The 24,973-nt window shown below is 50.2% G+C and overlaps 1 protein-coding gene and 1 long non-coding RNA gene across 8 annotated transcripts in view; one reads left to right on the forward strand and one right to left on the reverse strand.

The window, feature by feature from the left end:
- Positions 1-3,075: 3,075 nt before the first annotated feature.
- On the reverse strand, positions 3,076-20,393 carry TGIF2 (TGFB induced factor homeobox 2). Of its 5 annotated transcripts, none has more exons than XM_058562768.1 (3): positions 20,330-20,393; positions 15,565-15,789; positions 3,076-5,845 (listed from the first exon to the last, which is right to left on the reverse strand). In XM_058562768.1, the coding sequence occupies exons 2-3, from the start codon at positions 15,754-15,756 to the stop codon at positions 5,324-5,326; spliced, it is 714 nt and encodes a 237-aa protein (XP_058418751.1). In that variant the 5' UTR covers positions 15,757-15,789; positions 20,330-20,393; the 3' UTR covers positions 3,076-5,323. The 5 variants fall into 5 exon arrangements, with proteins under 5 accessions (XP_058418751.1, XP_058418746.1, XP_058418749.1 ...); XM_058562763.1 differs by lacking the exon at positions 20,330-20,393 and adding an exon at positions 19,824-19,946; XM_058562766.1 differs by lacking the exon at positions 20,330-20,393 and adding an exon at positions 19,539-19,602.
- A 217-nt stretch (positions 20,394-20,610) lies between these two features.
- LOC131418476 (uncharacterized) overlaps positions 20,611-24,973 on the forward strand; it is a 35,946-nt gene continuing 31,583 nt past the window's right edge. For 2 of the 3 annotated variants that reach the window (XR_009222914.1, XR_009222913.1), the window contains exons 1-2: positions 20,611-20,738; positions 21,459-22,533. This is a non-coding gene — a long non-coding RNA (uncharacterized LOC131418476). The remainder of the gene's footprint in view (positions 20,739-21,458; positions 22,534-24,973) is intronic. The other variant, XR_009222912.1, reaches the window with a different exon arrangement.

A 24,973-nucleotide genomic window follows, 5' to 3' on the forward strand; every position in this document is an offset into this window, starting at 1 on the left:
TAGCGTGAGAGTCTCCTGTGGCATCAGTGGAGAGTGCAGATTTCTGGACTGTTGTGGGGTAAGGTCTGGGAATTTGCATATTTATAAGCTCTTGTGATGATCTTGATGCATATTAAGGCTTTAGAACTACTTCTCTGGGTAATTAGTCCCAGTTCTGCCACTTAAAAGCTGGGTGGTGTGGGGCAAGTTATTTCAACAGTTCTCTTTTACTCTCAGCCCTGTGCTGAGATGCCAGATAATAACCATAGATAATAATGGTAACATATGGATTATCCTTTTTCATCCTTGTAAGAGGTGAATATTACTATTCCCACTTTATTGATGAGGAAACTGAAGTTTGGAGTGGTGAATTGACTTGTCTGTGGTCACAACAGGTAATTAAGTGACAGAACCAGAATTGGAACCCAGGCTTAGATCACAGAGAAGTGCTCTGGAAACTAGTAACATTGGGTGCAGTGATGATGATGATTTCCACACCCTCCTGAGTTCCAGACCTTAATCTCTACAGCTCTAGTGGCTAACATAGCAAGGTTACAGCCACGCCAAGGCAGATTTGGCTCCTGCCCTCTGGGAGCTTTCACAGTAGCAGCTTCCAAACTGCAGTGTACTTTTTTTTTTGTTTGAGGAAGATTGGCCCTGAGCTAACATCTATTGCCAATCTTCCTCTTTTTTTTTTTTTCTTTTTTCTCCCCAAAGCCCCCAGTACATAGTTGTATATCCTAGTTGTAGGTCCTTCTAGTTCGTCTATGTGGAACGCCACCTCAGCATGGCTTCATGAGCGGTGAGTACGTCCACGCCTAGGATCTGAACCAGAGAACCCCGGGCCACCGAAGTGGAAGGCGCAAACTTAACCGCTGTGCCACCGTACTTTTTATTTTTTTTTAATTTTATTTATTTATTTATTCCCCCAAAGCCCCAGTAGATAGTTGTATGTCATAGCTGCACCTCCTTCTAGTTGCTATATGTGGGACGCAGCCTCAGCATGGCCGGAGAAGCCGTGCGTCGGTGTGCGCCCGGGATCCCAACCCGGGCCACCAGCAGCGGAGCGCACGCACTTAACCCCTTAGCCACGGGGCCAGCCCTCCACCGTACTTTTTATTTATTTATTTTTTAAAGATTTTATTTATTTTTTCCCCCCCAAAGCCCCAGTGGGTAGTTGTATGTCGTAGCTGCACATCCTTCTAGTCGCTGTATGTGGGACTCGGCCTCAGGATGAACGGAGAAGTGGTGCCTCGATGCGCACCCGGGATCCGAACCCGGGCCACCAGCATCGCAGCGCGCGCACTTAACCACCAAGCCACAGGGCCGGCCCACCACCGTACTTTTTAAATCCAGAGTTCTCAGTACTCCCCTAGTAATTTTTATTCATAGGACTGAGTTGGGGAAACGTTTCCCAGTGGGGTCCATGAGGTTGGGGGGTCCATGGAGAAATTACCACACTTTCAAAAATAGTGGAAAGGAAGAGGCTTTCCTTGATCTCCAGTCTAAAGGGATACCCCCTGCCCTGATCCCTACCACTACTACTTGACACAGGGTCTAAGTTTACATTGATACCCAAGGACTTGAAGCATCATGATCCCCTTGTTAAGAAGAGGGGCGTAAAGAGGGGGTCAGGTAATACATAGCCAACACAACAGCAGGTACTCAAGACCAGGGAGGAGAAATGCATTTAAAAGCTAATTCCTAAATGAGACTGTTAGAGGAAAGGTAGATGTCTTTAGACAACATTCATAGCTTAGAGAAGGGCTCTAGCCACATTATCCCTGTCAACTTTCGTTATCTAGAAGCATGCTCACACCAGGGTTCATGAATTTGAAGCTTGATGCAGAAGACACTTTTGGTTTCAATTCTCTTAAAAGTATTTGTAAGAAGCCATCTCTTCTGAGGCAGTCGAACCATCCAAATCACTTCCCCTTTTAGGGGAATATTAATATTCATTTTTCAGATGTAAAATGAGTATTAAACTTATTTCGAAGAAGAGCCCTTCAAGCATGTTCCTATTCTGTCCAGTTTGAGGGATACTGACGATGGAAGTGGGAAGACCAGGAGCTTGGATTTGGGGTTCTTTAATCTGGATAACTTGATTGGGGAGGCTCCATCTCCAAATTCCTAAAGGAGAGTGTCCTGTGGGAGAGATTCAATATCCTCCATCCAGGTGTATTGGGGAGAAATCAGGAAAAAGCCAATTTGGTTCAGCAGAAAAAACTTCTCATGCTTAGCCCAAGCCATGTGAGATAGCTGGATGCCAATAGGCAGTGAACTGCCCATCACTAGTTCAAATAAGGTCTGGGTAGACCTCAAGGTGACCTTCAAGCAAGACAGACTTCAGTTCATATCCTAGCTCCACTTAACACTGGCTGTGTAAGTTTATGCAAGTAACTTAAATCTCCAGTTTCTTTACCTATGAGAAGGGCATCTCACTTATGAGTGTGTGTACAAAATTTTTTAATTTTTGTGTGTACAAAAGTTAAGAGGTAATGAACATTACGCAGGACCACGCACATAGCAAGCCTCATTGTTTACTACTGTTGCAGACCTTGATTTTGCACTGTTTGGGCTGCAATTACAATGCATACTCATTTCATTATGACAGAAATGCATCCCACAGCTAGCTTAAGCAGAAAGGGGAATTTACTAGCTTACATAATATGAAGTCCAGAAGTGGCACTGGTTTTGCACATGACTAGAGCATCCATCTCCTCTCTGTTTCTTTCTGTGCTGGCTTCATATCGCAGTCATGCTCTTTCTTCATTGGGAGAGAGGGAGGACACAGTGGCCAGCTCCCTTAAGTTCCCTCACCACTCAGCAACCCCAAAGCTTGACTGTTGAACCCAGGAGAAACTGGTCCAGCTTGGGACGCATATGTCCCTTGCAAGACTTTGATGAATGGGTCATGGAACCTGGTTGAGGCCAAGGAAATAAGGATGCAGGGTGCACAGCTCTTACAGGTGGCTACTAGAGGGAAGGTGCAAGAGGTAACAAGCGGTAATAAGTCAGCAATTGCCCCATCTCCAGACTGGGCACAGGGTCACAGTGGATCAATCTGTGTCTGCTTTAAAAACAAAACAAAACAAAAACCAAAAACAACTTTATTTGACAAAAGACAAAAACAAAAGTTATTTACAGTAGTTTTTTGCTCAAATAATTCAACGGGATAACTGTGCTTCTCCTCCAGGTTTATCTCACAACCAAACCAAGCAGAGGCTGCCCCACCCCCAGCCTCCCCATCTTGCACGAGGGGGGAATGCCAACCAGAATTCAGCAGCATGGCTCTCTCACCCCTCACCACCTCCATTGCTCAGTGCACTGTGGGAAGGAAAAGTCCCACCCCAGCCCAATACACTTCCAGAGTCCCCTGCTTCAAGCATCTTGCAACAGTCACACAGATCTGGGCTCACAGACAAGGGTGGGGTGGAGGAGGCTGAGCAAACAGCAGCTTCAACTAACCTTGAAGCTGCCTTGTTCATTCTTACCCAGCTGGGCCTCAGGAGGGTGAGGATCCCTGATCCCCCCGGGGCATGCAAGGAGCGGGCAGGGAGGCAAGAGGGAGCCTAGGAAACTTGCTCACTCACAGAGAGCAAAGCTCTCTCTCCTTAAATAACCAATCCCCACTCCCACAGCGAAGGGTGGGCCAAGCCACTCAGAAGTAGAGGAGCCTCCCTGAAGGCTGCAGGGATCATTCTAGAAAGGACAGAGCATATGTTGCTGCCTTTCTCCTGACCAGGCCCACCCAAGTCAGCCAACACCCAGGAACTCTCCCCCATGTGCCCAACTTGGCAACTTGAGGAAACTACAGGCTGGGGCTCCTGACCTGTCTTTTGGCCCAGTAACAATGTTATTCAGAACAAAAATATTTCGGCTAATAATAACCTAGGATTAGTGTTTCTTAGGATATATAAAGATGGGGTATATTGCTGTTGAATGCTGTCAGCAATGAAACAGCAAAATAAAAGTTGGGGAGGAGGGAGGAGAATAAGACCAACTGTGATCTGTTTCACTGTGAAGTTCAGGGCAGGAGCCTCTGCAACTCCAATTGAAAGAAAGGTGCAACACAAAGACACTCACTGCGAACAGGCTTCATAACCGATTTCCAGCCCCAGCCTCCTCTGAAGGCAGTTCCTCAGGCAGCTGGGGGTTCTATTGCCTGCTTCCTCCAGGAATAGTTTCCTGCCACCATCGTGGGAAAAGCTGCCCATTTGAGTCAGCTACAAGGGCTTCCTGACCAGTAGATGGCTCACTTCTCTCCAAGTGGAGCTACTGGGAGCTTTTGACATTCTGGCCCCACTAATCCAAGTTCCTAAAGGAATTCAAAACTCAGGTTGCAGGGCAAAGCTTTCAAGGATAAAGAAGGGGAAAACATTAAAGAGAAAAAAAAAAAACCCAATGCCTCAGTCTAGCTTACTTCCCCCATCCCCCCCCAAATACAGTAAAAACAAAAATAAAAAAAAAACAAACACCTCTCTGGTTTTGTCATCCTTCTCTGCTCTGCGCCTAGAAGGTTTGGTCAGATTCTCTGTTGGACCCTCTCTCTAGCTGTGGCTTTATCCTCTTCTGTGCCTGATGCAGAAAAGCCAAAGCCTATAAGTTTTTTTCTGCTTTTTTTTTTGGTAAACCAAACCAACAATAAAACAACCATTTGGAATTTTGCAGAGATTCTGCTGGTCCCCCAAATAAAAATACTCCTTCCTTGTAAAACAATCACCAATTGCAGTGGTGGATCATTCCCAGTTCATCAGACTCCATCATGCAACGCACTCTCATTCCCCACACCTGGGCTAACTACTCCCATTAATGCAAACCACAGCAAAAAGGGAAAAATAAACACAAAGTTTAGTGAAAACCTAAACATTCAACTGGAGTCGGTTCTGTTACATGTGCTGGGTTCCTCTTTTCTTTTGTTCACACTTATGAACTTGGAATGTCCACACTTGGCTTAACAAAAAGAGGCCCAGCTCAGGGGCAACCTGGACCCAGCATAGGTCTGAACTTGGCAGGTTTCCTGTGCCCAGCCCAGGAAAGCAGGCTGGGACAAAGGTGTCCCGGGGACTCTCTGGAGAAGCAGCAGCAGCAGCACCATGCCTGTCTCCAATATCTCTTGGTCTCATCACTGAGGAGGCCTGGAGAAATGGCAGAGTCAGCAAAGGAGAGGTCCCCATCACAGTGCAGTGACACCAGCTGGTGTCTTCCTGCTGAAGACCTCTGAACAGAGGAGATGATCCTGATGTTTGGCAGTGATCCAAAGAAAACCCTCCGTATGAAAGGGAACCAGAACGGAAACCCAGGACAGCTGGCTCGAGCCTCGAGCACCCCTACTGGCAGATGCCTACTTGGGGTTTTCAGAGACTAAGGGGATGGGAGTGTGCAGTAATGGGGGCGATGGGTCCTGCTGTTTCTGGAGCTCCATCTCAGCAGCCCTCTGTAGCGCCACCTCCACCAGCAGCTGGAAGCTGCTGAAGTCCTCCTTGTCCTGCTCTGGGGGTGTGGGTGGTGGCGTGTTGAAGAGTCCACCTGTGGGGCTTCCAGCTTCAGCCCTGGTCAGCAGGGTGAGTGTGCTGCCAGGGGTCACCAGGGGCTTGGGAGGCTCCAGCTCCCCTTGTGGGAAGGAGGCTGCTGGCTTTTCCCCTTGGCCTGAGTGGAGCGGCACGGAGCACACAGACAAGGAGAGCACATTGGTGGGGGCTGGTACGGACACAGCCAGCACCGAGGGGCTGCTGCCACGGGGGAGGGCCACATCTGAGGCCTTACCCCCGCGGCGGGAAATGGTGAATTGGTTGGGATCTTTGCCATCCTTCCGAAGCATGTCTGGGAGAAGCCGCCGGCGGGCGTTGATAAACCAGTTACATATCTGGAATGAGTATAAGAGACTGTGATCAGTTCACTCAATCAAAACCAGCTATGAAGTACCTATGTTCCAGGCTCCAGGAACACAGCAGCAAACGCCAGACACAATCCCAGCCCTCAGGTTCATGTTGGGAAGAGACAGGTAAAGAAGAAATCATACAAATGAATATAAAATTGCAACTGTGATTCAGCCAGTGAAGGGAAGGTACAATGGGGCTGTTGGAGACAATAATGGGAAGATCTAATGTAGTCTTTATGGACTCAGGGTGGTATTCTCTGAGGAAATGGCTGGTAAGTTGTTATCTGAAGGGTAAGCAGTAGTTTAGGTGGGAGGCAGGAAGGGAGAAGAGCTTTCGATTTAGCGGGATCAACCCTGAAAAGACCCCGTGGCAGGTGGTAGTAGAATGCCTATGAGGAACTCAGAGAAGGAAGGCCTGTATGGTTGGAGCTCAGAGTGGTAACTAGAGGTTACCTCCTACGGTGGGGATTTGGTTCTTTATTTTAAGGGCAAAGAGGAGCCAAAAGAGGGTTTTAAGCAAAAGAGTGACTTGCTATGTGGAGAACAGAGTGGAAGCAGGGAGAAAGGTTAGTAGTTAAAATTACGTGGACGGAGGTGATGAGAAGATGATGATTGTTTGATCTGTTTGGGAAACTGGAAATGACAGGATCTTGTGCCCAGTTGGATATGGGTGTATGAAAGAGGAGGGGATGGTGCCAAGGATGATTCACTCCTAAGTGTTTAGAGCAGGGTCTTGCTGCAGGCCAGAGAAAGAGCCACAAAGACACTAAGGTACCGTGAAAAAATTGTTTTAGAAGAAAAAATTGTTTCCAAGCAAAACCAGAATCAGTGGTTCCAGCTGAATGTGCATTCAACCAACATCCTTAAGTCTTTTTTTCCTACATGTTGCTGAGAAAGCTACCATTAACCTTGACCCCATTCTCATCTAGCTCATTGTTTAAATCAATCTTTTTAGACCTATGCATGAGGCATGAAATTTCTCACTGTTAAGTGGTATGCTGCAAAGCCAAGACATATCTAGCACCCTGTCCCATGTCTGTCTGGACTCTCTCTTAACAGCCTCCAGTTTCATGGCCCTCCAGTCCAGCCTCTTCACTGGTTGTCACTTCTCTTTCTAAAATGCAGTGACTGTTATTCCTGTTCTAGAAAGCTGCCATTTGTCTCCTATTCCTACAGGCTTCAGTCCAGACTCTTGGGCCTGGGTGCTAAAACCTTCCCCTATCTTTCCAGCCCTGTATTCTTCAGCATGTGAAATTGCTCACCAGCCCTCATTCAGGGCCTATGCTTTTTTTTTTTTCGAATAGCTCCATGACTTTTGTATATCACATTTCCTTCTTTCTGGAATGCTCTCTTCTCCACTTGGAGAATGCCTACTCCTCTAAGTCTTGGCTGATCTAAGATATTAGAGATAGGGCCAGAGTAGAGGAAATGGATTCAAAACATATCTCTATTCACCTATGGCTGGTGTAAGGCCTAGCAGTTTCTTTTCATACATGAATGAATGACGCCATCAGGGTAGATAACTGTTCAGTAAGAATGTGAATAGTTTCTGCACACCCGGGAGCAGACAGGCACCTAATTGTGGCATCATTCTTGACTATCTAAAAGATCAGCCACTTATACCCTCTTTCCTCTCATTTACTCCTAATGGCCTGGAGATGTGACAAGCAATCCTATAATAGCTCACCTGGGCATTATTTAAAACCCATTATGGATTAGACTAGAAAACAGTTTCTTAGCTGCATGGCTGGTGTAAACTCATAAATACAAAACATGTTTTAAAAATTAACTCTTTCCTTAAACAGGCAAATACAACCCCTATCATTTTTATCCAAGTCCCTCTTCTCCCTCTTGCCCTCCACTGGAGGGGCCACCATAGGGGAAAAGCTGCCTAATTACTTTCTTGCTAACTCAGAAGGAGCAGGAGAGAAGAAACAGGGGAAACTGTGGGTGTGTGGGGGGCATGGGGCAGGGATGTGGCCTAGTAGATATCCACACGTCTAGGCATCTTTTGGGGAGCCTTCACTGAGAAGAGTTTACCAATAGCTGCCATTTACTGAGCACTGTACATCTACACAATTTTCTTCTAACAGTTACGTCAGCCCGAAGAGTTTGATCAATTCCCATTTTACTGATGAACATACTTAAAGCTCAGCCTAGAGACATCAGGCAGGATTCCACCTCCAGCCAGGGATCCCCAAGCCTGGGCCTTCGGATCTGGAGGAGCGGGAGCCCCTCCTCTCTGAATCTTTCTCTCAGGCTGTCACAGGGCCCCAGAGCCCAGCTTATTTTATTCACTACAACAGTCAAGTTAGAACTTCTCATTTTCCTGTCGCTTTCCCTTTCAAAGCTTCGTGCTCACTCAAATGATATTTATTGAGTGTTTCCTATGTGCCAGGCCCAGTTCTTGGTGCTGGGGATGTCTTTGTGAATTAAACAAACATGTACTCGGCCCTGTGGAGCTTACAGTCGATCTAGTTGTGGAGAATGGCAATGAACAAATACGGTGAATAGCCACCAATAAGTGCCAGGAGGGAAACAGACAGGAATAAAAGGGTAGCATATAAAGATAAGAGAGACTTCCGTAGATAAGGGGTCTGGGAAGGCTGAGACCTAAAGAATAGGAAAGAGCCAGCCATACAGAAAGCTAAGGGAAGAATGTTCTAGACAGAGGGAACAGCAAATGCCAAGGTCCTGAGGCAGGAAAGGGTTTGGTTTAAGGAACTGACAGAAGTAGGCAGGGCTGATCCCACTAGGCCAGAACACCATTGTATACCATTAAAAGGCCTAAATAGTGGCTTGACCTAAATTTCACACTCTAGGTCCTTCTCCTAGTCATGTCTCTTTTCTCCTCTCAGTTTATCAACAGATACTTACAGAGAATGTGTCAGTTGCTGTAGGGGGAAGAAAACACAGGAGCCCTCTCCCCTTCCCCTCCTGTGTGCTGGGATGTTAGGAACTGTGGGGGCTGCAGCAATGCCTAACATACCTCTAATGTTTGCTGGCTGGATCAAAGGCCTAGCTCTCCTCAGGGCTCCTGTACCAGTTTCATCTCCTACCTATCACCTTTCTTGGGTCATACCCAGGCAAGCCCTTGGGTACCATCTTCCTGTGGACTGTATCTGCCTCCACTCTGCCAAAGGGAGAGCCACCTGTGACAGGAGATGGCCTGGCTCCTGGCCCAGCAGGCTGCAACTGCACTCACTCCATAGGTGACCCAAGGACAGTGCTTGGCCCCTGGCCCTGTCAGGCTGGGAAAGCTCCTGGGCAGGGCAGAGCCAGAGCCTTTTTGTGGCTTCTCTCCCTCCCCATTCCAGCTTGAAAGGACCCTGCCCCTGGGTTCTCATTTACCCATCTTCACCTCTATGGTCCTCCTGGTACAACTGAGCACACACACAACAGCCTGTATCAACAGACACCGACTGAGCTGAATCCTGGCTAGAGTTGCAGGGAAGCCCCAAGGAGAGGTAAGGCTGAACGGCTTGGGTGCGACGAAGGAAGGGAGCTAATTAAGCATCTTTGATACCGGGTATCATGCCAGCTATCTCACCTGCATTATGTTTAATCTGCATACAAGCCTTGAAGGTAGTGAGCAGTGTCTCCCAAGTACTAAAGAGGGGATGGGGACTGGAAGAGATGAAAGAACTTGCCCAGAGTAACATAGCTTCCGAGTGCATAGCTGGGACTCAAACCCAGGTCTCCTGGCTCTAGGGCCCCTACTTCTGTTCTTACTCTGCTTTCCTCTGTCTTATCAAACAGAATCATCATCATCCTAATCCTAAAAGCAAACATTTGTTCAACACAAAACATATCAGGTGCTGTTCTAAACATTTCCCATCTAATTACTCATTTAATCTTCAACAGCCTATCAGGTTCTGTGATGATCTCCATTTTATCCATTGAACCTTTGAAGAAACAGAGGCCCTGATCAGAGGGGTTCAGTAACTTGCTCAAGGTCACAAGCGCAAATACTGGGATCTGATCCAGACAGCCTGGTTCCAGGCAACCACCACTGCCAGGTGAAGAGACAACACTGAAGAGTCAACCTGAGGCCTTTTCTCCTTGCTCAGATGCTTCCATCCCTCCATCCCCGCAGCCGCCGCCTCAGCCACCTGTGCCACAGGAGAGCACTGCACCTCTCCACCTCACCCCTGTATACACGGAAACAGTCAGGTCTCAGTGACCAGGGTCAAGCGAAGTAGGGATGAATGTTTTTGTTGAGAAAGCAGTCTCCGGGAGGGGAGCCTGGGCATTTACTAGCAGCTGTGTGGGCACCCAGCCCCTAGCTGCACCTCCCACTTTGGCTTATAATTCGGAGAAGAGAACAGCAGAAAAACACCCCCCCACACACACTCTCCCACACACTCACCCTGGTCCACAGAAAACTTGGCAGCCCGCTGTCTGTTTTGTCTTCTCATCCGATAGAAATGCACAGCTGAGGGGGGCCGAGCAAAGGCAGGAGGTGCAGGCACAGCTGCACCACCAGTGCCAGCTGTGATAAGGGGCTATCAGGATTTTCTATAGCCCCTTCCAGCTGCCCGACCCATGCCTAAGTCAGGAAAAGAGCATGTGACTTGCCCCTACTCAAGGTCCTTGAGGAGGTGGTAGGGAAAATGCCAAGGTGAATTCTCTGATTGATATGAAAAAACACAGCCTGGATCCCTGAAAGCTTGTCTCTACCATAAAACTGGGCCCTATGTGAAAGGCTGCTGCCCTACCAGTATTTTTTATCAGTGGCTGAGATGAAGGACACAGGAGGAATCACTGTGGCAAATGGGAGTGGGAGGGGCAGCAGGAAGCTGATGAAGGCCATGAGGATGGAGCATCTGAAGAAGGCGACACAAGTGCTTTAATTTTAATGTCTTTTCAGCTGTGAAAGACAGAAGCAAAAGAGAGAGAAGTGAAGGTGTGGAGAGACCTTTGCCAAACATCACGGTACCTCCACTTGTGTTGTGACCACCCATATCCAGGTGCTCTTAAAGGCAGCTGGCTGTGTTAGAATCACCTTGAGGGTGATGTTTAACAATACCTATTTCTCTTCAGCTTTATAGATCCAGTGTGGGTTGGGGACAGAGTCAGGAATGTGTGTTTTTTAAACAAGCTCCCCAGACTTCTGCTGCCCAGCTTAGGAACCGATAGTTTAACCCACTGGTTTAACTTGTCCTGGTAGGTCGAGCCCTTTATTTAAGCAAGAAAGCTTACACAAAAGCTCAAAAAATATATACACAGATGAAGGTGGGGAGACAGAGGTTGCCAGTGGGAAGAACTGGGAGGCAGCTAGCTTTGGAGCCAGAGTAAGGAGAGCAGCTTCCATCGATAAAGTGTCAGTGAGGTCCAGGCCAACCGTCACCACACAGCAGGCCACAACTTCTGCACTAGGCTCCTTTCTTGCCTTATGCTCCATATCAGAGGAACTGCAGCCCCTCCCCTCCACATTCCTTCAGGGCTGTCAGGACTCCATTCAAATGCAGCTTCCCCAGAGAAGCCTTTCCTAACAACCAGGGCAGCTCAGCTGACAACACACTGGTAATTAATTACATTGAATTCTTAGACCTTTAAAAGATGTCTTCCCTCCCCTAGGAGGCTACCCGAAGGCAGGGACAGTGCCTGTTTTATCGCTGTGTTTCCAGCACACAGCCCTGGGCCTGACACACAGTATACCCCCAGTCACTATGACAGAGTGCAGGAATGAGGCCTGAATCTCCCTGCCACACTTACCTTCCCTGCCCAAGAGGCAGCCCCTTAGAACAGTCAGAAACCACAGCAATAAAATGGGCTTAGAGGGTGTCACAGGGACCTGTGAAAGTCCTTCACAAACAACTTTTTTTTTGGTCTGAGCCTCCCAACTGCCTCGCCCCAGGCAAGTACCAGCAAACCAGTTAAATGACTCATTGACTTGCTAATGAGATCGCTCTGGGGCGGGTTAAAGGAGACAATGAAAAGAGATGTCTCCAGGGAGAGAGAAAACAAGCTTGGCAAAAAGTTGATGCTTGTCAAGCCAGGTGATTGGTACCAGGGGTGCATTATAATATTCTCTTACTTTTGTGGATATTTGCAAATGTTTTTAATAAACAATGAAATTTTAAAAATTAAATACAGGAAAAAGAGCTGCCTCCAGGGACTTAAGCCAACTTTTCCAGATTGAGGAGCCACTACATTTCCTTACTTCTGAGGTCCTGACTGTTGACATTTCCAACACTTTATCTTCATATTCTGTCACTTCAGCATTTGTTTTCTGAGCACCTACAAGACACCAGGCACTGAGCTAAACAGTTGGGATATAGTGATCAGTAAGACTAGGCCTCTGGAGTTTAGTGTGTCCTAAAAAGCAATTCTAGTCAAGTGTCCAAAGGCTGACCCAGTCCAGGTGCTGTGGAGCACACACCTCCTCTTAGGGCTAGGAGTCTCCCTGGTCAGGGGCGGGAGCAAAGTGCTCTGGGGTATAGATCAGCGTGGCAGGAATGGGGGGGCCAGGGATGAGCCCCACTATGTAGATAGGGACAGGTGATGTTGTCATTAGGTTGGCAGGAGCCATTGAAGGGTTTTAAGTAGGGGGTGACAAGTGATCAGGCAATAATAGGTTGGACTAGGGTAGGAAAGAAGCCATATTCAGAAATATTTAAGGAGTAAATGTATAGGAATTGGTGACTGACCAAACGAGCTGAGAAAGGGCTATCAAGGGGAACCTCTTAGAAAGGGAAGGAGCCAGCTTGGCAGGGTTATCACTTATCAATAAGGAAATCTGAGGTGCCTGTAAGACCTCCAACAGAGGTGTATGGCTGGGGCTGTTTGAGATTCATGGTACAGTTTCCATCAAGGAGTGCCAGATGGTCCCCACTGCTCCTTAACGCTCAGCATGACTCTAGAGCAGCGTGACCACCACTGGAGCCCCACTCACCAGGGGATATTGGGACCCAGCCGGCCCTTGCTTAGAAGTCTCCAGCAGCTAATCCTTGCCCCAGACGTACATTTCTCTAAGTGGGAGCTGGGGATGTGTCATTCTAGAGGTCCACTAGTTCTCCACAAGAACGTTTTGACTTTGTCTTTCTATTTTGATCACAAGTAGGAGTACCGTGGCCTGTGGCAACCCAGACCTGCTCAACTCCAGAGTCAGTGCCTCTGTCATCCTACACAGCACAGCTCTGTCAGCAAACACCATCCACCATCTTATATTAGTGCAGTTAGACGGAACCTCATTGGTTTTACATTTACTTAACTTTGGAAAACTATTTGGTTTTTTATAGCTGTGTATAAGAGCAAAAGCAAGTTTTTTACCCAGTTTTATGTTTGTACATGCTTAAGTGATGTGATAATAAAAACGACTCAAGTCAACATGTTGGGGGGAAGGGCGGTCCCTGAAAAATATTTTCTTTAAAAGGATTTGGTACAATACTCAGATTTGAGAAACAGTGTCTCTGACAAAAAGCAGTTTCAATACAGTGTGACAAGTGGTTTGACAGCACAGGGTATAAGGCACACTGGGAATACAGAGGTGGCCTCAAACCTAGGATGGGGGAGTCAGAAAATGCTTTCACGAGAAAATGCTTAAATGGAGTGAGCCCGGTTGAGAAAGGTCAGGAAGAAGCCAAGGAAAAGGCCTGGAGGCCCAAGGGTTCGAGGGCCCCATGGACAGGAACAACTGAGAGATGAGGCTGGTAAGCTCCGAAGCAGTTTGGACTCTATCCTGAGGACAGTGGGGTCCATGGAGTGTGTGACACAATCAGATTTGCACTTTTGTGTTCAAGAGAATGTACTGAAGGAACAAGGCTGGAGGCAGGAAGATCAGCAAAGAGGCTCGGTACGTAATCCTGACTTTCAGGCTCCAGCCTTTGGCCTGTGTTCCACATCCTGTGAATTCAAGTCCACCTCTTCTGGGAGGCCTTTTGAGGGTCCAGGCCAGCTCCAAAGCCCTGCCCCGGGTCTCTGCTGACTTCTGTCCCAGCTGTGATCATTTTTTGCAAAGATCAGTAGCCAGGTCTTCCCTTGCTTCCCATCCCAGACTAGACACTCCTTGAGGGTAGGAATGTTGTCTGGTTCCTCTCTGAGATCCCAACTCCGTCCAGCACAGAGATGGGCACAGTGGGGTATTTGGCAATACACTGTGAGATGCCAGGCCCTGCTAGACACCTGGGGTCAGTCCAAGACCTATGATATAGGAGAGATGAGGATGAAAAGGAGAGGAGAAGCACCCACTCTATGCCAAACACCTCACAGTGAGCCTTAATTCTTTCTTCTCAGTTCCTCCTCCTTACACACTATGAAAGTGCTATAATCATCTCCGTTTCCAGATGAAGATACATGAGGCTCAGAGAGGAGGCAGTGACTGGCCAAGCTCCAGGCTTCCTCTTGTGAAGAAGATGGGATCTGAGTTAGCATCTGTAACTAAAGCCTTTCTCATAGACAGATTCCGATTAACCACTGCCCAGCGAGTATAAAGTCAGGTGACAGGAGTTCTGAAGGCTGAATACTCACCATGAGGCTTCATGGAGGAGGGACAAAAGCTGGGAAGACATGGGAGGCTCAGAGTAGGGTAAGGGAAGGAGGAAGAGACAGCACCATGGATTAAAGTAATGGGCTAGAAAACAACAGAGGTGGAAAGGGAGGCAGGAGGGGTTGGGGTAGAGGCTTGGCTGGCTCATGAAGGGAGCAGTAGGGGCCAGTGGGGCAGGCGGTAGGCCTTTGCTAGGCTGAGGGCCTGCTCTGTGTCTCCCAGGTACGTGAGAACTAAATTGGAGGCAAGGCAGTGGTAGTGCAGGGTGTCCTGCCTCAGCACCGTGAAAACAGAACCAAAACACCTGTAGGTCAGCAGTCGGGCAATTCAGAGGCGATAATGACCCTGCACTCTGACAAAAAGTGGATAACACGATCTTTTGAGTGTGCTCATGTGCATGGTTTACAAAGCACTTTCATATCCAATTCTGAATCTGTTCCTCACAACAGTTCAGTCAGGCAGGGGAAGATTCTAACCCCCACTTTACAGATGGGAAAATCAGGATGTGGTCCCCAGCTCCTATGTGGCAGAACTGGGTTTTGAGCCCAGAACTCCTGACTTCTGCCCTTTCCTTGACCATGATTCCAACTCTTTTTTTTTGGTGAGGAAAATGCCCTGAGCCAACACCTGCTGCCAATCTTCCTCTTTTTTTGCTTGAGAAAGAGTGGCCCTGGGCTAACATCCATGCCCATCTTCTTCTATTTTTTGTATGTGGGACGCCACCACAGAATGGCTCGATGAGTGGTGTAGGTCTGTGCCCGGGGTCCAAACCTGCAAACCTTGGTGCCACAAAGTGGAGCACGCCGAACTTAACTACTGCACCACCAGGCCAGCCCAACTCATTTTTTAACCACACTGCTGATGCCAGCTGTCCCCTGCAACCAAGTCACCATCCAAGTACTGCTCTGGGGCTGGAAGCTCAGTCTCAATCCCAGTGTCTAGAATCCCAGACATTCAATGCCTTCTCACCTTCCCACCGCCTCCAATGTTGATGATGACACCTAGACGTTAATATTGATTCTTTGCCTCTTTAGAATGCTCTAAAAGCTGAAATCTAGTTGTAATGGTTTCACGTCACTGTCTTCCTTTGAGGCAGGGAGAGTAGGTGTTCTCATCTGACCCAAGACGACACTGAGACCCAGAAAGGGGAAGTGACCATCCAAGGCCACACAGTGTGTCCTAGAACCCAGGTCTCCTGCTACCTGCTCCTTACCTGCAGCACTGACAGGTTGGTCTGTCCAGAAAGGCTCAGCTTCTCCTGCTCTGAGGGGTAGGCGTTGTAGCGGTGCAAGTACAGCCAGTCCCGGAGGATCTTCACCGACTCCTTGGGCAGGTTCCCTCTGCGCTTCCTCTTGCCTGCCAGGGAGAGGAGACCTTCATCCTCGCCCAGATCACTATCTGACATGGTGTCTAGAGGCTAGGCTGGACCTTGGCAAGCCTGGAACAAGTGACAAAGGGGATGGGGATATTATTACCATGCACGGCCTCTCACCTTTTCCTAGTCTCCATACACACCATTACTAGAGCCTGGGACACCAGAAATGGGAGAATTGAAATTCAAAGTCTCAGGCCATACCATAGCCTGAGCAAGCTAGAAGGCCTCAGTCCAAAATGCCTCCATTTCATGGGGTCAGTAGATGCCTACTGAAATAAATGGCAGCTCATTAATAAGCAGTACCAGACTAGGGCCGGCCCCGTGGCTTAGCGGTTAAGTGCGCATGCTCCGCTACTGGAGGCCCAGGTTCGGATCCCGGGTGCGCACCGACGCACCGCTTGTCCGGCCATGCTGAGGCTGCGTCCCACATACAGCAACTAGAAGGATGTGCAACTATCACATACAACTATCTGCTGGGGGCTTTTTTTGGGGGAAAAAAAGGAGGAGGATTGGCAATAGATGTTAGCTCAGAGCCGTTCTTGCTCAGCAAAAAGAGGAGGATTGGCATGGATGTTAGCTCGGCGCTGATCTTCCTCACAAAAAAAAAAAAAAGCAGTACCAGACGAAGTAATTACAACTACCATGGACATGTTTTCCATGCTCTGTACTGAGCACTTTACATTTATTATCTCATTCAATCCTCATAAAGCCCTTGTAAGAGAGACACTACTATTATCATTTTATAGATGAGAAAACCACGGCCCAGAGAGATTAGGAAAGCCACCCAAGATACTGTGGCCATTAAACAGTTACCATGTGACCCAGTAATTTCACTCCTAGGTATATCTACCCAAGAGAAATGAAAACCTATGTCCACACAGAACCTTTTTTTAATTTTAATTTTTCTTTTTTTTTGAGGACGATCAGCCCTGAGCTAATATCCATGCCAATCCTCCTCTTTTTGCTGAGGAAGACTGGCCCTGAGCTAACATCTGTGCCCATCTTCCTCCACTTTATATGGGACACCGCCACAGCATGGCTTGACAAGCCGTGCGTTGGTGCGCGCCCGGGGTTCTGAACCCCGGGCCGCCAGCAGCAGAGTGTGCGCACTTAACCAATACGCCATGGGGCCGGCCCCCCCCCACAGAACCTTGTACACAAATGTTTACAGCAACATCATTCATAATAGCCAAAAGGTGGAAACAACCCAAGTGTCTATCAACAGATGAATGGATAAACAAAATGTGGTCTGTCCATACAGTGGAATATTATTTGGCCATAAAAAGGCCTGAAGTCCTGATCCATGCTACAGTGTGGATGAACCTTGAAAATATTACGCTAGGTTAAAGAAGCAAATCACAAAAAACACATATTATATGATTCCATTTTTTACGAAATGTCCAGAATGGGCTGGAGAGGGAAGAGAAGGGTGATAGGTAAAAGGTATGGAGTTTCTTTTTGAGGTGATAAAAATGTCCTAAAATTGACTGTGGTGATAGTTGTATAGTTGTGAATATACTAAAAACCACTGATTTGTTTGCTTTAAATGGGTGAGTTGTATGGTATGTGAATTATATCTCAATAAAGCTGCTGCGGAAAAAAAATCTCACCTCCAGGATATGGTGTGGAAGTAGGGTTTGGACCAAGGTAGTTTGCCACCCCCTTCCCGCCCACCTTATACCATCTTGCCTCCTAGGTCTCCCAAGACGCAGTGAGGAGTCTGGAAAATCTATCAATCACCATGGTCCTACAGCAATCCATGTAACATTTATTGTGCACCTACTCTGTACTTTGCAGAGAGAGTGTCGAGTCATCCCTACTGGTTGTATCTCAGACATTTTCCTTTGTTATTTAGCCCCTGGCCCAGTCCCAGAATCAACTCCTCAAAAATCCAGATAAATCAACAAGGCTAGGCTCTGGACCCTCCAATTTGCCTGTGTGACCATGGGCAAGTGTCCTCCCCTCTCTGGGCTTGAGCCCCCTGTTCACCTGTCAAATGAAGGAAGATGTTTCCCTAGACAACCCAACTCAGTTGCTCATCCTACTGACAAACTTCTTGTTCACACATGCCTCATCCATCTACATTTTAAAACCAAAAGTTCCAGGCCAAGCTGATGCCAGAATCTCAAGGCTCCTCCCTCCTCAGCCTTTTAACAGCGCCCCAGCAGGCTGGGCCAACAGACTCTGGCATCTCCCAGGTTTTGTTTCCTCGACTTGGGCCTGAGCCCAGATATCTGGGCTGGCTAGCCCAGGCTTTCGAGGGAAGGGTCTACCCTCCCAGCCAGGCCACCTGGAGGTGAGACAGGCATTGGTTAGAGGTGCCCCTCAGCACTAAGAGCAGGCTGCTGTCTGAGGTCAGGTTTCTGAGGTCTAGCTGGCCAGGACAGTTGGGATCTGGGCTCAGGGATGCAGCCCTGGCAGGCTGTGAGTTTACTGAAGGTTATCTGTACAAATTCCACCCTGGCTGCCAGCCAAGTCCCAGTCTGCAGAGTTCCAGGGGTGGCCCGTGGAGATGACTCCTCAGTCCACACAGACTTCTCTCTCCACCATAGTATCCTGCACCACAGTCCGCTACCAATCCGGGAGGTTTCCCACATATACACCCCACACTCACACCGTCACACCAGGCAACTCTCTAACAGCCACTCAGATAACTGGCACCAACCCATCGCTCAGCCCCTGGAACTCCCATGATTTTCACAGACAAACACAGCACACACACAGTTTACAAATCCCACGTCTAGCGCGAACAACTGGTACCCACAAAACCAGCCCAATCCTGGACACATGCCCACCCACGAATTCCAACCGACCCGCCCACCCACGATCTCTGACTGGGAAAACGCCAGACATCATCACACCAGCGATCAGTTCTTACCCTAACTGGCCTGGGGCAGCACCCTCTCGACACAACAGCCGGCGCACCCTCCTACATACACACTCCACCACGCCGACCTGCAGCCACTCCCGCACGAACTTTCTGACAACTCCCCCAGCCCGGCCCGACACTCCCCCGGGCGGCACACTCGCGCTGCATTCCCAACAGTTCACACAAAGCGCGCAGCCTCCCCCGCGGCCCAGACCGAGTCGGAGCACATGGTTCCCGGGGCGGCAGGGGATCGGCCTGCGCTCGGGGCGCCTGCACCCCTCAGCCCCTCGCTCCGCGTCAGACTCGGCGCTCCAGCTCCCCCGCGGGCCCGCAATCTCGGTGGGGCGGGGGCTCTGGAAGAAAGAAAACTCACGTGTCTGTCCCGGGGCAGGAAAAAGTTTGGTTCCCACCCCCTTCCCCCGCCGCTCGGCGCTGGCTGACTCTTCGGGGCGCGGGGCCGGCCGAGCCTGCGCGCTCGGCTTTGTGCTCCGAACTCGGCCCGGAGGGGGAGGGGAGGGGGCTGGGCTCCCACCTCCGCGCCGCCCCCCCACCCCCAGCCCTGCGCCCAGACTCCATGTTGGCCGCCCCCTGCCCGGAGACTGCGCGCTGCGCCCGCGGGAGGCTCGGCTCGCGCTCGGCCTGCCCGAGGGTCCCGGCGCGAACAAACTTTCTTCGGGTCGCCGGCCCCACGCGCCCCGCTTCCTTGGCCCGCCTGGGAGTGACAGATGCCTCAGAGACAGACTTTCCTTTGTTCCAAAGGAAAGGGGAACTCGCGCGGGCTCCCTAGCCCCCCCAGCCCCGGGCCCTTCCCGCTGCCCCCACCCGCAGCTGTCACTCTCAGCGGCCCCCTCCCCGGCTCGGCCGCGGCGGGGGGTGGGGGGGCTGCCGGCGGTTAGCAACGTGCACTTTTGAAACCAAACAAACCCGCCCCCCGCGCGCTCACCCCGGCCCGGGGCACGGGCGGCCCTGTCCCGGGGTGGGATCCTAGAGAGCTGAGACCCCGAAAAGGGGCCCGAGCGAGCTTCCTCCCGGGGGGTGGGACAGCCCCCCACCCGCCCCCGCCGGCACACCGCAGTCGGGACTCACAAACACAACCGAGCTCACTACACCCACAATCGCACGCGCCAGGACGCCGCCCCCTCCCCCGCCCGGCCAAGAAAAGGAAACTTTCCAAGTTGTCCGCGCGGCCCCCGCCCCCATCTGCCGCCCTCCTGCGCCCCGTACTGACTTTTCCGAGCGACTTTTCCGTCCACGCGGCCTTGGGCTCGGTCCGGGGCGTCCTGGCAGGGGGCGGGGGGCGCCGGGGGAGCGCGCCGCGTACCTGCCGGGCCTGACACTCGGCCTGACAGCTCGCGGCTGGAAAGCACCTCGCGGCCTGACGTCAGATCCCCTCTCCTCCCCTCCGCGGTCTCCTCGCCCTCCCCCACCCGCCCCGAGGGAGAAAACAAACTTTGTGCGGAGCGCGGCGAGCTACGCCCACCCCCCGCGGGGCGGGCCGACGGCGGCGAGGGGCTTCGCCCCGCCCCGCGCGCCCAGAGGGGGCGGGGCCGGGAGGGCACCTTCTTCCTGCGCCCACCCCCACCCTCAGGAATGCCACATGGCCTCCGAGGAGGAGTGGCGGGGACCCAGGCTCGGGAGAGTCCGCTTGGGGGCAGGAAGTGGTCCGTCCGTCCTTTCGGAGAGCGTTTCCGGAGCGCCCACTGTGTGCTCCACGCTGGGGGTGGGGGCCGTTACCCTGAGGAGAAGTAATGCAAATGCTGACGGTCGTAAGTCCCCTTCCTCTCCCGCCGGCGCGAGGCTTCTTCCCATTGCACCGGGAGGAAACTGAGGCCCAGGCGCTGAATGCGACCCCTGTTCTGCCCTCAAGGGCCGTTGAGGCGGGTGGAAAGCCGCCTGAGACAGAACCCCGAAGCACGCAGCTCCAGGCTCTAGCACACAGTGACGGCCGGAGGTCAAAACAGCCGGCGCTTCGGGAGGGTCTAACGCAAGGAGGCTGAGCCAGGCGTTTCGCGTGTATCACCCCGTCTAGTCCTCGGGTTATGGGGTAGGTGCTGTTATGGAGCAGTCCCTGGTGTACCCATGAGCTGCAGAGAGGCTCTTGGCTTGCTTTTTGTCACGCAGACGACCAGTGTCCTTCAGCCAGGTGGGTCGGAGAGCGGAGCCTGGAGCCTTGAAGGAGGCAGACCGCCCGTCTCCGGGCTCCCAGCGCTCCCGGACGGTTTCTCTTCCCTCTGCCCGCAGCACCCAACCAGCGTTTCCCTTGGTCTTCCCCAACCCTGTCAGCACTCTTCCCTGCTCTTTGCTCTCTACCACATACTGTGAAATACCTGCTGACCAAACCCTCAGAGCCCAGCAGAGTCAGCCTAACTAAAACTGGGCGAGGCCTTTTCTGGGCCTCTGGTTTCCCATCTAGGACCCGTGAGCTTGGGAATCAGCAGCCTTAAAATGGCTTTTGGTCTTTTTCCTTTTTTTTAGAAAATCACTTTATTTATTATTATTTTTTTGTGTGAGGAAGATCAGCCCTGAGCTAACATCCGTGCTAATCCTCCTCTTTTTGCTGAGGAAGACCAGCTCTGAGCTAACATCTACTGCCAGTCCTCCTCCTTTTTTTCCCCAAAGCCCCAGTAGATAGTTGTATGTCATAGTTGCACATCCTTCTAGTTGCTGTATGTGGGACGCCGCCTGAGCAGGGCCGGAGAAGCGGTGCGTCGATGCGTGCCCGGGATCCAAACTTGCACCTCTAGTAGTGGAGCGTGCACACTTAACCAACCACTAAGCCACGGGGCTGGCCCGGGCTTTTGGTCTTAATTGCACTTTAACAGTAGAGAACTCTGGTGACAAAAATCGAATTTTCTCCAAACAGGTCCTAAGCCAATCAGAATACTGATTCAATGACTGTTAAGGTGCACCTGGACTCCCAGTTGAAGCCAGGCTTCGCTGCAAGCGCTGAGAACCTAGTTGGCCACACTGCTCTCCTCACAGCAACACCCAGCGTGTCAGTGCTACTTGCCCAGTGCTCTCCATTTCACCGAGAGGTAAACCAAGGTCCGGAGTGGAGGACCCAAGTCATTTCTTGGGGAAGTGGTGGTCTGTCTACAGCCTTCTGAAAGAAAAAGGGAGGCTTGGGAGTCTTAGGTAAGACAGGTAAAACTGCTGGGCCTTGGCCACTGGGATCACAGAGTGTTTGTGGGGCAGGGACCTTCAGAAGGGCAACCTGGAGGGCAAAATGGGTGCAGCCAGGTGAACCTGGAGATGTGACTGTCCCCAGCTCTGAGTGCCAGGCCCCAGGCATTGTTCTCGAGTGCATGAGAGCCAGACTTTGCCAATTTTGGGGAAGCCACTGGGGACCTGGGCTGGAGCCCAGAGACCTCCACACAGATTTGGCCAGCGGCAGCCCCCTAGGCCAGCGCTTCCCAAGTCTTGTGCTAGATGAGCTGCATTGGGGCAAATGAAAGGGAGCAGCTTCTTCCTCCCCTTAGCCTGCAGTAGAACCACCTGGGAGTTGGATAACAAAGCAGCTTCAGGAGCCCCTCCCCAGACTTCCGGGAGGGGGAGGGTTGGGAGGAGGTAGAGGGAGACGGGTAGTGTGTTAGGATTGTGCATTGTAAACAAATTTCCCAGGTAAAGCCTAAATACAAGTAGTTTGAGAATTACCATGTAAAGTTTCTCAACTAGTAGGTATCAAACTTTGCAATGTGTGCGTCCTCTAAGCCAGTAAATCCGCTTCTACAAATCTATCATGAGAAATAATCGCAGAACAAAGATAAATGCTTATACAAGATTGTTCTTTGCAGCACTGTTCATTCTGGTGGAAACTTAGAAACAAGTACATGCTGCTCACCAGGAGCTGACTGGGACCTGAGCAACTCTGGGACCTCAGCACGTCGGGATGTTGTAATGGGGTTAGTCTGTGCACACTAACCTAGGGCATGGCTAAGGTATATTTATTATGACTGCAGTGTCCCGGCTAGGAGGGGCTTTGGATATATTTGATGAGAATTTTCATGGGAAAACCTTTTCCAACTGGGAAATTATTTTTATTATTATTTTTCTCTCATCCGGTTTTGCCACCCCCTGCCCCTTTTTTCACATATGAAAAAACTGGGTCCCTAAGAGAAGAAGGGACTTGTCTGATAGTGAACCTGAGGTCCTGACTCCTGGGACAGATCTGGGGTGGGGCTAGGAGGGGAAGGAGAGGTGGGCATGGCATCAGAGCCCAGCCCAGTCCAACCTGGTTGCCCCCTGGAGGCCATTTTAGGAAGAGTCCCAGAAACTCAAGGCCCCTCAGGCCAGAAAAGGGACTGGATAGGCCGCATAAGGCAACTCCCTGCTGCCATACTGGAAAACCCGAATTAGAGGTTCCTGATGATGGGGCTCCATGTTGATTGTGCCTGATTCTGGTGAACTTGGTGATCACAAATAGGTTCAAATGAGTGTCATGTAAATCCACTTTCATTTATTTATTTTGTTGTGAGGAAGATCAGCCCTGAGCTAACATCCCCGCCAATCCTCCTCTTTTTGCTGGGGAAGATTGGCCCTGGGCTAACATCTGTGCCCATCTTCCTCCACTTTATATGGGACGCTGCCACAGCATGGCCTGACAAGCGGTGCATCCGTGCGCGCCTGGGCCGCCAGCAGCGGAGCACGCACGCACTTAACGGCCCCTCCACTTTCATTTAAAAAAACAAAAAAGCCGCTACCCTTTTTACCCAGGGTTGATGAAAGTGGGGGAAAGAGACCAGCAATCACTGGGAGCCAACATGAGCCAAGGCTAGATATGGCAGTATAAAAGAGATGGGATTCTGTGGAGTAAAGGGGAAGAGTCCAGCAAAGGCCAGGGTCAGTGAGTAATGCAGGAAACAGCCGGAATCAGCTGGTAGGGCCTTGAAGGCCAGGGTGAAGAATTTGGATTTGCCATTGTCAGCAGTAGGGAGTGCCTGCAGGTTCTTGAGACAGCGGCTGAGGAGAGGGTGGAAGAGATTGGAGGTGGGGTGATCCTGTGAGGCAGCTCTGGGTAATTGAGGCTGAACAGTTGGAGACCTGTCTCTGAGGTCTGGGAGATTTGTGGCTGTCTTACGTGAGGTTCTGCATTTTCATCTAATGTGGATTTCAGCTTATCAACATTTTCCTTCTTAAAACCCTTGTAGTATCTTGTTGGTCAAGCACAATTTGCTTAGCCTTCTCCTAGTTGTTGGATATTCACTCATTCAGCTAAGTTCTGAGTGCGTAGTACGCATCAGGCAGTGTGCTTGAAGCTGGGGAACCCACTACCTAGGCCGTGATGAAGGGTTTGGACAGCAGTACTTGGTGGTGGGAAAGGTATGGGATTTGGGATTTGGAACCACTAGCCAGGTGGTGTAGGCAAATCATCCAAATTCTTCCAGCCTCGGTTTTCTTATCTGTGGAAACATCTGGCTTTGGTGAGGGTCAAAGAAAATAATGGCTATGAAAGCCCTTTGTGAGTAAGGTAAGTGCTTATAGGAGAGCACATACCATTGTCAGGGTGTCTTAGCTGTGCCTCTAATAGCTATGTGGCATTTGACAAATAAACTCATCTGAGTCCCAGTTTCTTTTTCTCTATCTAGGAAATGAGAGAGTTGGACATGATAATCCTAAAGGTCTCTTCCTTCTTTGGCATTCTACCGTCTAAGGCTTAAATGTTTTTAAAAGCAACATATGTACAAATGCCTGTTTGCCCACGGTTTAGGCAACACTGGGATTTATCTTTTTTATTTTCTCTTTGCTGGTTTAAGTGGTGAGGAGTGTTACCTGAAAGCTGATATATGTCTGCCTAGCTTTCTTCAATAGCCAGGCTAAGCTTTGTTCTAGTTATGCTTGATTATCTGATTTTCTTCCTCTGCAAACAGTTTGCATCAAAGGTATATTTCAGATGGGCCTGGGTCACAGCATTTTTCCTCGGCTGACGGAACGGTGTCAGTGTGGCAGGGATGTGGTGGTGACCTGCAGTAGGGATACCACAGTCTCTTCTCTTGATGCCCTCTGGCTTCTAGACACAGATTAAATAGTGAGTGTTGTGCTTTTAATTTGAGGATTTAAAAAATCCCAGTTGAGGGGCTGGCCCTGTGGTGCAAACAGTTAAGTGCGTGCGCTCTGCTGCGGCGGCCCCGGGGTTCGCCGGTTTGGATCCCGGGCATGCACCAATGCACCACTTGTCAAGCCATGCTGTGGCGGCGTCCCATATAAAGTGGGGGAAGATGGGCACGGGTTAGTCCAGGGCCAGTCTTTCTCAGCAAAAAAAGAGGAGGATTGGCATGGATGTTAGCTCAGGGCTGATCTCCTCACAAAAGGAAAAAAAAAAAATCCCAGTTGATTTTCTGGTAGTCTTCTCTCCTACCCGTAAGCCGCTGGGTAGTGGCA

This window comes from Diceros bicornis, chromosome 19, assembly GCF_020826845.1.
Source record: "Diceros bicornis minor isolate mBicDic1 chromosome 19, mDicBic1.mat.cur, whole genome shotgun sequence".
NCBI lineage: Eukaryota > Metazoa > Chordata > Mammalia > Perissodactyla > Rhinocerotidae > Diceros > Diceros bicornis.